The sequence below is a fragment of the Vanellus vanellus genome (assembly GCF_965231255.1).
Source record: "Vanellus vanellus genome assembly, chromosome: 2".
NCBI classification, from domain to species: domain Eukaryota; kingdom Metazoa; phylum Chordata; class Aves; order Charadriiformes; family Charadriidae; genus Vanellus; species Vanellus vanellus.
The window spans coordinates 9,999,354-10,013,700 of record NC_138906.1 but is presented as its reverse complement, the minus strand read 5'-3'; the positions used below and the strand labels follow the sequence as shown (position 1 = coordinate 10,013,700).

The 14,347-nt window shown below is 42.3% G+C and overlaps 1 protein-coding gene across 1 annotated transcript in view; it reads right to left on the bottom strand.

Moving 5' to 3' along the window:
- Positions 1-13,535, bottom strand: part of RBM33 (RNA binding motif protein 33) — a gene marked incomplete at its 3' end in the record, with an annotated part of 104,370 nt that extends 90,835 nt beyond the window's left edge. The window contains exons 1-2 of the mRNA XM_082479765.1: positions 13,351-13,535; positions 2,166-2,244 (exon numbers count right to left, since the gene is read on the bottom strand). Of these exons, the coding sequence (XP_082335891.1) occupies positions 2,166-2,244; positions 13,351-13,378 (107 nt within the window). The 5' untranslated portion in view covers positions 13,379-13,535. The remainder of the gene's footprint in view (positions 1-2,165; positions 2,245-13,350) is intronic.
- Positions 13,536-14,347: the final 812 nt, after the last annotated feature.

Sequence of the window (14,347 nt, the reverse complement as noted above, 5' to 3'; positions counted from 1 at the left end):
AAGTAGAAACACAGTAAGAGTTGATGGTTGATCAGGATGTATGACTAACAGCATAACCCCTTCACCCTCCCCCACAAAAGTGATTCAGGTTGCAAAACAAAGCATGAAGGATTAAAAAAAAAAAGTCTACAGTGTTTGTTCGGCCTTTTTCATCTTCAAGAAACTGTCATATCCTGAATTAGGCCGGTAGTTACAAAAATTAAAGTAATTAGGCAACAATACATCCATGTATAGCATTTGAAATTGCCCAGACAACCATAGAACTTAACACTTCCAAAGACAGTGTGGCAATCTAAAAATAATTATTATTATTAATAATAAAATAGTAGAAATTCCAACAAATGCAAATAAAACATTGTACTAGATACAGATGTAAGACAAAATTTCTGAAATGCTCAGCAAGATGAAACTCTAGAATCTCCAGCACTGCACCTGAAACCACTTCCCTTAAAATTCCACTAAAACAATATAATTTTCTATCATATTAATCTATCTTAAATTATATGCAGCTAATAAACACATATATGAAAACTTTTTTCTAAAACTGAATCACAGAATCGTAGAATAGTTTAGGTTGGAAGGGACCTTGAAGATCATCGAGTTCCAACCCCCCTGCCATGGGCAGGGACACCTCCCACTAGGCCAGGTTGCCCAAGGCCACGTCCAGCCTGGCCTTGAACACCTCCAGGGATGGGGCCTCAACAACCTCTCTGGGCAACCTGTTAAATCCTTGTGTGCTTCGAAGTCTTGGCTTAGTGAAAATACTCTATAACCTATCTCAAGTCCTATAAAAATAACTTTGCCACAAGGATTTTACCGTTGGCAGTAAGCTTACAACTTTCGATAAAACAGCTGTTTGACTTTTTCAAATTTTCTAAAGCATTAAGAGTAGGATAGCTAAAAAAAAATGTGACCAGCCAGCATCTAAGAGCCCATCTATTCATACCATGAAGTCAGCAAAGGCAAAAAGTTCAGAAAATATTCTAGTATAAAGTATTTTGCCTGTAATATTGGCTTCACTACTTCTGAATACCCAGAGCTGGGGCTGGGAAGCAGTACAGTACAGTCACCCAGCCTGAACAAATTATTTTAATTACACTCTCAAACCAGATCAGTTCCTTGATGCAGTTCACCATCCAACCCACAAATAGCTGTGCTGGCATGGCAGAAAGCAGACACGCCTCACCAGCACACAGCAGAACAGCCCCTATACTGAAGCTATTGTCCAAATTCCTTATTCACTCTTACTCACCTCCTAGAGCAATGAAAACTACCCACTCAACCTAGCAGAAAAGCACAGAAGAGGAAACTAACCCCTCCAGAATGACGAGAAATGTAGAGTAGGCTGATTCACTTCAAGGGCTCAGCTCAGTGGAAAACTATTTAGGGTAAAATTTGTTTACTACAATCACTTGAATGGTTACTAGAAAAGACCAAAAAAAAAAAAAAAAAAAATCTATTTGTAATGTGCCCCCACCCCCTTTTACAGTGAAAACCACTGGCAAGTCTGAACAAGTGTCTCTGTTATTAAAAAGAAATAATAAAAAAAGCAACTCCACAAAAAAGTGAAGAGTTTTCTCCCAGGAAGAACAGACAAGCCTAGCCAGCAGCTTGATTCAAATCTTTCCCTACCAGAGTGCTTTCGCATAAAAACACATGCTCTTATTCTCCCCCAAAATAACGAAGTTCATACATACTTCTAAATCTTTACAACAGTCATATTTTTCAACAGAAGCACATACCTAAGCTCCATTACTCTCCCTCCATGTAAAACTGAAGTAGGACTTTTAGGATAAGAATTTAAACATCTAGTTAAAAAAAAAAATAATAAGTTGGGCAAATTCAAGTACTAGCAAAAATCTAACTGTTTAAATCACTGAAATCTACTAAATATTTAAAAGGAAAATCGGGACGTTAATTACACACCACAAATTTTATATTTATCCAGTTTTAAATGGTATCTCTTCATAGTGCTCTCTATATTCCTCAAGGCAGGTATGTGTTTGGCACAATCTAGCATCGGCTGACACATGGATAACAACCAACATCTTCATTAGTATCTAAATGTAGATTACTCTAAATATTACAATACAAAATGCCGTAACGGGAAAACAGAGCAATGTAATCCAGCATACAGAAACTGAAGATGAAAATATCCTACATACCTGTCCCAGTCGTCATCTCCAGCTCTTCTTCTCCAAGACCTTTCTGCACCAGGCTTATCAAACTGATCAAAGTCATCATCTGTAAAGAAGGTGATTACATTAAATAATTCTTACTGAAAAGTTTCTGAAGCAACCACTTCGGTGGGATTTTGATGCAAAAATACCTTTTTCTACTTTCCATTTTAACATGAGGAAAACAGACAAATACCAACATGCTTCAATAATAAAAAAACACGATGTACTATATACTTTCCCTCTTCTCACTATTGAGGTGAGGGTGACCCAAGAAAAACAGACAGAGCATGAGATAAATCACTGGAAAATGTTGCCAATGAAGATTATCCCAGAGACAGGAGCTCCCCAGAAATGCATGAAACCGAGGTGCAGTGGAGGTAAAGGGAACCACGTCTGCCAGCTCTCTGCTTGCTTTGGGGGCCACAAGCTCATCTACCAACACTGAGCCTGCAAAGGCACTTTGAAAATAGGAGTAAACCTCAGGTCAGCACAAAGCAGGATGATACCAGCAACCCGAAACAAAAGAGTCAGGTGTAAACCACCACCTGCTAACTCAACTGGGGCATTAAAAACACTGGAAGTCACTGAAGCAGGTTACACTGGGTACCTAAGCACGCACATGCCTTCCAACATAAAACTGGTGCTCCCTATATTTCTCCAACAAGTACCCTCACTTTAGCCTATCAAATCTCAAATTACTCTTGCGCAGCTTAGTTTGGAAGATTTAATATATTTAAGTAGCAAAATTGTCATTTACATTTATCTGTGAAAGCTCATCTGCTCTTTTCTGACATCCAGATGTCTCACCATCTGAACTGGAAACACATACCTTCAGAAACACTCAGCACTCACTCTCCCATCCTGTGGCTACAGCCCAACAGAAAATGCACACTCGGAATTAGTGTCTTTTTACACATTTTGATTACTTTTGTAAGAGCCAAACAAGTGAGCAAATAAAAGTTACGCTCAACACATGGGGAAACTGGCTGCAGTTCAATGGTCTGCAAAATGCAGGCAGTTGAGCAATCCAGTCCTTGCTGCCTGACAGCCTGAAACAGTGAACACTAAGATGCCATATAACCTGTCATCCTCCTGACTGTATTTGCACCCAACTCTTTGACCAAGTACAATGACAAGGATCAACTGTTTTTTTGTGTTTATTATTTTAACGAACCTTCAAAATCAAGTCTGTCTTCAGATCTTTAAACTCAACACAGTATCCTTTAGTGAATATTCCCCGCATGCAACGACAAACGTATTCACGTCTTGCCTCATAAAATCAAAATACAGGTGTTATTGACCAGTAGAAGTAGAGGAGAAGGAGGTAAAAATATTAAAAAGAGAAAATTCAGTTCCTGCAATGTCACTAAATTAAAAACTTTCAAACCAAAACTTTCCATCATAAATAGCTATGAAAGTAAGACTGCTCAGCATGAATTACGATGCAACACAAGTCAAGTGTGGCAACTCTCTTGTTCTGAAACAGTACGTAAAAACAATTGCCTTTGATCGGGTTCTCCCCTTTACTCCCTACAGACACTTTTATATTCTAACTAATCTTCTATATTTAAACTAATTTACATGGGCTAACATCATTGAAACAAACAGTTGTTTTACATTTCTGCTCAAATACCTTTATATTGCAGCCTCCTTCAATTCCAATTCCTGTTTCACCCATGGGCGAAAGCTAGACAGATATCCAAACATTTACTATCTTCCTCTTGTACACTAAATTATCCAATTTTGTGGTCTCTGAAAAGAAATGCCACCTTGCTCTCCTTATGGCCATTCAAAACCATGCTACAGTGATTATCTTAGTGCATTGCCATTTTAAGGGCACAAATATCCTGCACGGTCATCGTTCTTACAGCTGGATTGCAGTAATCCACTAACGTGATGTAACCACCTCCAAAGGTTTTGTTTTGTTTTAAGGTAATGATACTGGTTTTGCAGCAACCCAAATTATGAGTGTCCACGTATTGACTAACACAGCTCAAGACAACCACCACCAGGAAGACAGCAACTTCTTTTTAAGCTATGCCTGCTTCCCTGCAAAGTATCCTATTTTTTCATGCCAGGCATCACTTTTAGAAAGCTGTACTATAAACCAGCACCACTTGAGACAAGATCTTAGCTGTTCAGCACACAATTCTTACACAGATGGACTTTTGTATCAGCCACGTTTAAATCTAGACAACGCAAAGTTATGTGCCAAACCCGTTTTCTCTGTTGAGATCTCTCTACAGCAAAAAGAAACACTCCTCAGTATTCATATTATTTTTCGAGGCCAGGTAGTTAAGCTTCATGGACATAAAAGTGCTTCAACCTAGTATTACTGCTAGTGAAGAAACAATACCAAAAGAGGATCCAAGTTCCAGCCAAATTTCTAGTGTAGACCTGAACCCCAACTCAGGCAATATCACAAACCTCCACCCTCCAGCTCTTCCAACCCCTTCAAATTTCTCACATTGTATTCCTTATTTATGAGCAACTCCTATCAAAATCCAAAGCTGAATTACATCCATGCAAAGCCCTTTTCACAAGTCCCCTCTTGAAAGATGCACACAAAAGCCTCAAAAATAACTGGTCAGTCTGTGTGTGATGATTGCACCTTGTAAGAACTGCTCCACATATGCCCCACCACCTCCCTGTGTTCTAATCTCTTCTCTCCCTGTCTCTATCACACACTTAGGATATAAAGATCTTTGGGACAGAGGGAAACAGCTTTTCTTTTTTTATGCTTATATGTTCTGTGACAGCTGACACTGATAATAAGCGTTACAAATTATGCCATTTTGACATTAAGTGTTGTCAGAGCCCAAAGCAGGCTGCATATCTCCTTTAGAAAAGGAGGTCACAAAAGTCACATAGCTACAAATAGCATTCATTGCCAGCTTCATCATCATTTGTGAGATACCAACCATTGTAATAGACATAGGCCTTACACCTGCAGTGTGATGTGATACCTAGCAAACCTCAGTGAGGCATCATTTTTTCCATTTTCTGAAACTACACATATTTTCATTTTTCTTCTACTTGTCTAGGCAATAACATTGGAAAATACCATAAACAACAATCAGTATAACATGTATGGATGTTTCTCCTTAAGAAACTCTTACAAGTCAATGTTTGTGTCAGGCATGGTTAAGTGCATGTAAAACATTAACTTGTACAGCAAGAGGAACATTCAGCATCAGCATAGCACAAAACCTCTGAGAGCAACAGCCAAAGATTATTTTTTTTTTATATAATTCTCAGTACTACTGTGTGGCAGGTGAGGAAAGAAGAAAAAAAAACAAAGGGGGGAATCCATGAACATAAGCTCTTTAAGCAGGAAAATGTCCATTGTAGGAGTTGGGTGAGGTTTTGTGTTTCTTCCAGCAGTATCAGTGCAGCCTACAAAGGCAGTCATACGTAGTGACCGTTGCTAAGACATGCAATGCAATGGCTATGGCTCCTTGTTTCAATTCAAGGCTCTCATGGCAAAGCTCAGCAAGATGTGTGCGCATTAGCTGGGTATCAACTGGAAGATGTTGACAGGCGATCACTAAACACATTAAACCCCTTCTCTAACTTCTAGGCAGCACTAGATGGAAAACAAAAAAACAAACAAAAAAAAACCAAACAACCCACAAAAAACAAACAAGACCTATCAAACACCAAAAAAGCACTGAGTAAGTACACAGGACAGCCCAGTTACACAGGAAAACAAAGGAAATAATCCAACATTTGGCTCTTCCTACTGCAGCTCTAAGAAAATCACCATTATCAAAGTGACAGAGAAGTTGCAGGACACTGCAGAGACTGACTAACACTGGCTGTTTTGTTAGACCTGCCTGTCTCCCAAGGATCTGGCCAGCTGTGAATCAGAACAAGCACAAAGACAGCCAAACACACTCAGTTTCCTACACTGAAAGTTCCTATTTGCTTTACGCTTACCCTGGTGCAGCACCAGCAGTGCTATAAGCTGTTCTATACATGTTACTTCTTCGTTATATGATACATGCACACAACTTTTCCTGCTTAATAAGAACAGATCAACCACACTAGAAATCCACAAAATAAAAGCCTCATTTCTCTTTGGCTATGCTCATGGTATATGCTTATATGCATATAAGCATATGTTTCCAATTGTGTGGACACCTTTTCAATAAAACCTTCACTAATCATTTTTCTATGTAAAATGAAAAGTCCTATGTTACACAGTCAAGTCTCACAATCGTAGGAGGTGAATCAGCAGGAACACTGCAGAGCTCTTAACATCTTAAAATGGTATCAACATAGCCTAAAGAGGTAGTCCTACATAGCAACTGTTGCTAAGATGGAGTATTTTACTGCAACGAGATGGCCAAGGCTTCTAGACTAGGAAAAACATCCGATGACTGCATGGTCATCTTCCTAGAAATACACCTGCACGCTTTCTGGATCACTAACTACACGCTGCCTCATAAAACTTAACAGTTCAAAATTTTATATTTTGGTTAGCTTCAATATTACACTATCATGAACATAAAACATACTATTAGTTTTAGGCATTGAAAAACCATCAAAGATTTCTCCTTACCCAAAACAAGATGAAGATGCCACAATGATCCAATAGTTGAATGGATAAAAAAGTATTATGCACTGTTTACTCAACAAGTCTTTTAATAAAGTAACTAAGCTATACTGCTTTTGGGCAGAGCAGGTAAAGGAGCTATTAAAAGAAAAAAAAAAAAACTAGAGGAAAAAATTCATTTACCACATAAAAAAATGCCACTTCTCTATGCTTAGATTTAATGCTGAACTTAAGTCCATCTTGATCTTTACCATTTCCCGGTATCATATTTAAAACACTCAACATGACAACTTGACAGCATTTCAAGCACAAATCTCCAGATTAAAAACAGCTTACCAGCTTATATTTATGTAATAGTTTATTTCTACAGAATACTTTTCTTCATATTTCATTGCAAAAGGTTACACAACACACAGGTACTGTATAGCCTCAATTTTCAGGAACTGAGTATACCATTTAAAAACAGACCTATGTTTTTGCCCGATAGTGAACTGAATTTCAGTATCTCTTGCTATGCGATACAGAAGAGTAACAGGTTTCATGAGGAACAGCTGTGTCTAAAACATAGGCTGGCACCATAACTGTACTATTAACGCCAGCTGAATGAAAACTTCTCATAACCAATCAGGACAGCATCTAGCAGTAAAATCGTAATGTCAACAAGAACTCCTGAACGCCAGTCTGTGATGTAAACATAACACCTTATGAAGCACACTAAAAATCCAGTCTCATTTATTACAGATAATCAAGCGCTCCACCCCATCATAACAATCACATTCACTCCTACTACTGCATTACACACAAGGACACGTGCACAAACACACCACACTCACATACGACAAGCTTATTTTATCTTTTCAGGGATATACATCATAGAGTCCTTATCCTGGTAAACAATTACTCATAAGAGCCATAAGTATTCAGTGACTAAATATTTATAACAATGTAACAATTGCACAACACGTCCCTCAACTAGTGTATTTCATGTTTTCTTTCCAAATTACTCCTTGTCCTGGTTCCAGCAAGGATGGGGTTAATTTCCCCAAGGAGCAGGCAGGGGAGGCAGGCATTCCATCCCACGTGACCCATGCCCAGCTACCAGGCGCTAGCCGGGGAGGGAGGGGCAGTCGCCACTCGGGGGCGGGCTGCGGCGGTGCGGGTCCGGTCGGTGCGCGGCGGTACTGTAATCACGTCCTTATACTCCTTTATCGGTGTTATTGTTTTTCTTTCTTCTTCCTTTTGGCTGTTCTGTTAAATTACACTGTTTCAACCCACGAGTTTTGCCTTTTTCTGCCGATTTTTCCCACAGCTGTGGGAGTCGAGCGAGCAGCTGCATGGTTCTTTGTTGCTGGCTGAGGCCAAACCACGACACTCCTATAGGATAGTGTTTAGCTTCCTCAAAGAAATAAAGTAGAAAATGAATTTTTACAGGAGTTAAATTCTTTCTACCTTCTCAAAAAATATCTTTTTTCAGAGAGTTTGTTACAATGCAAAGTAAGTCACTAACAATAAGCAAGAACAGAACTAAATATGATATGCTGCCAGGGACTGAAGTTCTCTTTCTAATCACTGCTTGAAAGAAATAGTATCTTATTTATTTAATTAATTTATATTTAAAGAAAGAATAACTACATCTAAACCCCAAGCCACAAAAAAAAAAAAAAACACTTCCAAAGTCTGCTTGTACTGAAAATGTTTTTCCAAAGCAAATTTATTTTCAAAAGTGTCATAGTCCTTGCCTCACAAACATGCTGAACAGTGAATGACGACCAAGAGTTTAAATGAAATCCACACGAACTCAGTTCTCAAATGGCTTTGGACACTGATGAGAAACTGCAACTCCTCAGCATCTTTCACAGCCACCAAAAGTTATAGTTAAAACCGAGGCTGCATTACAGCAGAATGTAACGCATGACCAATCACACTACTTATTTGGGAGGTTGTTTGGTTAACTCAGTGACAACCATCATCTTAAATTATTCTGGACAAAAAGTTCTTGACCCAAAATCTAAGTTATAGTATCTGATGCAATAAGGCATGTTTTGGCTTCTGTGAAAACAAGTGATACTAAGGCTATGTTTAATTTAGATGACTTGAAATAAGAGAACATTCAGAAAAACGTGACTTTCAGTGAAAGCTTATCAAAGAAGCATAAAGAGGTTAAAAATTACTATGCTTGAAAGCAAATCTGCCTGCCACAAGCTCATTCAATTAGTAATGTTTTTGGCACTAGTCCTTAGCTGGTACAATAGACCATGATCACATATTTCTCATGAATTGTAAACTCCATAGGCCTTTGACACTTAGAGGAGTTTCAGTGTGTGCACATTCCAATATAACTCTAAGTTATAGTGACCAGTTGCATCAATCCACCTAATGAAGTAGGATGCAGCACCCACAGAGACCAAACCACAGCCAGCGCTCCAGCCATTTCCATTTAAGCACAAATGCAGAATCTATTTCTAGTCCCTGTATGCTGCTGCTGCATGACCAACTCAATCAAATTTGTCAGACTGGAGAATTTCTACTACATCTTTGAATTGGATAGTGACCCACAATACAGAGAAAGGTGTTTGCTGTGCTAGCAGTATAAGCTTTTTTACATTTTTTATGAACAGTTCCACAAGAGGTTTTTAAAGCCACTACATTGGCGAGAGCACAACAGCAGCCCTTAGATTAGTTAAAATTAAATTAAACTGATGATGGCTTAAATTCAAGCTGGAGGAATAATGTAACAGGCTCAGAGGTAGAGAAAAACCCATTCAGCTATTCTTGGTATACAACTTCCAGCAGGAATGTGGAATAGACATGCATAAATGGGGCCCTCTTCAGCTCCTCCTCTGCGCTATCCCGTCATGATTCACACCTCAAGGATATCTACACTCAAAGTCTTCTAGACCACTGAAGTTCATCAGAAGTGAATTAATCTGAAAGGAAGAACACTTGTAATAGTTTTCCCTTAGTTCAGTATGGCAGACAACTGAGACAACACATGTTCCTTGCTTTGTTTCAGTGATGGTTTGTTGTTTACCCTGTAACCATCTCTTCCTAAATGAGATTACTGCAATCAATTTACAGCTACCTTTTAAATACCAAGAAAAAAATTCAGCATCTATACAACACAGCTGTTACATTACACTATACACAGACAATCGCCAAGGGTCCTGGTTTGAGCTAAACAGGACCAATTTTTTTCAGTAACTTCACTTTTTAGCTATGCCTTTTCTAACTACTGAAATTAACAGCATATTGTGCAGACACTGTTTGCTCTCAGATTGATAAAACCTATGTTTATAGGTGATGCCAAGGAACAGTATGCAGAGAGGCTCCTGCTTACCCTTATTGCTCTAACAATCAAGGCCAGCTGACTTCGTTATTCAACCCACTGGAGGGTTGGAAGCAGAAAAGCCTAGAGGGGTCCCACCTGCGGGGAGGAGCGGACAGGACAGGTGACCCAAAACTGACCAACAGGGTATTCCATCCCATCTGCCTCATGCTCAGTATAAAAGCTGAGGATCAAAGGATCAGCTCACTCTTTTTCTTCAGTGGCCGACATCTGAGGAGAACTCTATCCATCTGCCTTTGATCCCAATCCTGAATCTAGATCCAGAACTCAGTTCCCATCCGTTACTGAGTCTAGTCTGGGACTTCCCCAGTGTGAGCCGGTGACGCGACTGTCATCCTGGCAGCTTGATATGGTTTTGTGTAGATTTCACTATTTTCTTTTTATTATTAATATTTTATTAAAGTAGTTTAGTTCCTTCTAAACTCATAAGTCTGTTTCTCCCTCCCTTGCCTCTCTCTTTGAAGAAGAGCAGGAGGAGCATCTGTCACTAACCTGATGGCTGTTTCGGCCTAAACTGCAACACAAAATCACAGAACAGCCAAGGCTGGAAGGGACCTCAAAAGAGCAAAGGAATTTGTGAAGTAATATGAAACTGTGAATCATTCCCAGAGAACCCACAGACCACCATTTGAAAACTTCCCAGTTTATGTTTGTGAAACCTACCACCAAAAGAGCCTTTACCTTCATCCTTAGAAAACTTAGCTGCACCAACACAACTATCTGGTCCCAAAACTACATACAAATACTTTATTCTTATCAATCAAGCCAGTATTTCCCAAGAGCCTAAGAAATTATAAATGACCAATAAGTCCACACATGCTGTCCAACAGAAAAATCACCTTCCTCGGATCCCACTGAATATATTTAAATGTTCAGCCAACATAGCCATTTCACATTTCCTTTTCCAGCCCCGCATCATATCCTTACAGAAGATTTAAACTTAAATCTGCATCTTCTTGCCAAAACTATATCACTTTTTCAACTGCTACACTGCACTGTCATCAAATTATCACTCCATTTATTTTTCCAACACCTATTTTGTACTACTTTACCACCAAGAGCTCTTTTTTCTTTTTTAATAAAACACTGGGGTACTGTCATCTCTGAATTTTAAAGTCTTCCCCTCAAAAAAAAAAAAAAAAAATCCAAACGTTAACTGACCAAAACCGATGAAGCCAAATAACCACTTAGTCCTGTGCTTTTCACCCTGTATGCTGCCTTTCCCATTTGTTACTGCTATTGACTTTAGATAGCGGCCCCTTTCCAAAGAGAGTTGCATATACCACTGCTCTATGTGCTAGGCTTTTTTAGCAGGTTTTCAAAAGGTATTTAACACTTGAAAAGTGTATTCAAACAGGAATTTTCCTTGACTAGTCATACAGACATATGTGGAACACCTCAATGTTTCTTCATTCAGGCAAGTGCTGCACAGTGATCATCTAGACAAAACAAATACCATTTATATGCGGCAAGGATCATATTTAATTGGCCACCATTTATTGATGAGCACAGTGTTAATGTTCAACAAACAACTGCCTGTGCCCACTTAGTACCAAGGGATCCTAATTCATGGTTAGACACAAACGCTACCCCGTAACAAAAAAAGTCTTGAAACAGCAATTTCACCACTCACTTGAAGGCATGTAAATTTGTACATGAAAGCATGCTCATTCAACTTGCAGCAGAGTTTTAAACACAAGAACTAAAATGGTTCAAAAGTTACTTTCTTTAAATTACTGTCCTCATAATACTAGATAAAAACTTCCAGAGATAGAACATGCATGCAAAGTCTACTTCTGAATCATAGATTCATAGGGTTGGAAGGGACCTCTGGAGATCATCTAGTCCAACCCCCCTGCCAGAGCAGCGACACCTTAGAGCAGGTTGCACAGGAACGCGTCCAGGCGCGTTTAGAATGTCTCCAGAGATGGAGACTCCACCACCTCCCTGGGCAGCCTGTGCCAGTGCTCTGCCACCCTCAAGGTAAAGTTCCTCCTCATGTTTAGGTGGAACTTCCTATACTCAAGTTTGTGCCCGTTACCTCTCGTCCTGTCACGAATCACTGATCTGAATCACACAAGCTAGCATAGAGATTTCTGTAAAATAACTTAAACATTGCAACATATTTAACACCATTAAAACGATGCCCAAAATAATCAAATATCAGTACTGCCCTTCCTAGCCTTCTTCCCAAACCCCTCAACTCCTAAATTTTGGAATTTCTTTGTGACACTTACCTTCAGTAGGAAATTTAATTGTGTTTACATACTTTGTTACAAGTTAAGCTAACAATGGCAAACAGTCTGACCACTTAGGTGAGTGATCACGAGGACAAGCCACACTCTTCTCCGTGACACCTACTTACAGAAAACACACTGACTAAAATAATCACAAGCTTTTGTACAGGCAGGGACAAGTGGGTCAACTGACAACTCTGACCAGTCTTTATCAAAACTGTTATTCCTAGTGACATCAAGGCCCACAGCACCAGAAACAGACTTGTTCTCTTAAGCACATCTTCTTGAACACCCCTGTGTGACCCCTGCAAGTCTTTCAGTAACTCAACCAAGTGTTCTCATTTTAAGATTTGCTTAACGTACCAATCAGAACCACAGAGGGGTTTGAGTTAAAATGCTTAGAATGCTGTGAGAAGTGCCCTTAACCAAGGAGAGAAATGGTGTGCCTGAGAGTCCTGGGGTCAAGCACTGACTTCGTTTTACCCTTTCCAAGTGAGACCTTCTGCTTCTGGGTAGTCTCTAAAATAAATTAACTACTCCCCAAATGAAAGATGTTACCCAAACAGGTCACATACTGTAGCTGTAAAAGTATGGAAATTAACGTCTCTAAATAAACATCCCACACAGAGGTCCTACACCTGCGGGGAGTGATGAAGCTGTTGCCTCTTCCCGGCCCTGCCCCGGCCAAGGGGAGACAACAATTCCCATCACCGCACAACGCCGACTCACATGCGCAGAACAGGAGCCCCTGAGGCCTTGCGGTACCTGGGGAGCTCCCGCCTGCACCCCCGAGCCCGCAGAACTCGCCGCTCCCACCCAGGCGAGAGGCAAAGAGGCGGCGGGGGGCGGTGGCGCCACCGCCCCGGGAAGGCCCCGCGGCCTACAGCTCCCTCGGCCCCGCCGGCCGCTCCGCCACCAGCCAGGCCCCGCGCCGCGGCTACAGCCGATCCCGCTCCCCTAGGCGAGGCCTCGGAACCCCGAGCCCTGAGCCCGCCCCCAGGCGAAGCCCTTAGGGGCCGCGACACCCACCTGCGCCTCCTCCCAGGGCGGCAGCCATGGCTCTTCGCCTTGCCCAGGCGGCGGCGGCTCCCGGCAGCGACCCCGTGCCGCCCCCAGGAGCGGCGGGGAGTGGGGGGACGGGGAAGGGCTCGGATTCAGCGCCCGGCGGCTCCCCCTCCCGCCGCCCCTCCGCACGCACCCACCGCAGGAGAACAACAAACTACCACAACATGGCGGCCGCCGCCGCCACCGTCACTATCGCCGCCGCCCCCGCGCTGCATCATGGGATGGCGGAGGACCGAACCCTCCCTCGCGGGGAGGGCGGGCAGTGGGCGCCTCTGGTTGGCTAGCCAGGACCCGTGGGCTCCGCACACAGCCCAGCGTCAGGGCCCTCTGCGCATGCGCCGAGAGGCCTCCTGCCAGCGGCACCGGGCTCGCTGGGCAGGAGTACGCATGCGCCGCAGCCGGGAGAGCGGGGCTGCGCGTGCGCGCCGGTCGGAGGCTGGGCTGTGGAGCCGGCGGAATGGCGGGTGGACCCGCATTGTGCCGCGGTTCCCTCGGGCCTTGGGTCCGCAAGGGCTCTGGGGAAGGGCCGTGGAGTCATGCCCGAGCGGTTACGTGCCCTGCCCGGAGTCCCTGAGGGCAGTCCGTGGTGCCTAGGCCTAGCCGCCCTCTCACAGGGGAGCAGGCCCGCCGGCTTCCACCCTGAGGGAGGTGGGAGCTGCTGGTCGTGGCCTGGCTGCGTGCGGGGGCGGCCGAGACGGCTGCGGGGCCTTTACCTGACCGGGACAAATAGGGAGGAGTGGAAACGGGAGAAGGAAGAAGGGCTTCAGACTGGAAAAGAATAGATTTAGATTAGATATTAGGAATAAATTTTTTCCTGTGAGGGTGGTGAGGCACAGGAACAGGTTGCCCAGAGAAGCTGTGGCTGCCCCATCCCTGGAGGTATTTAAGGCCATGTTGGATGGGGCTCTAAGCAACCTGGTCTAGCAGGAGGTGTCCCGACCCATGGCAGGGGGGTTGGAAC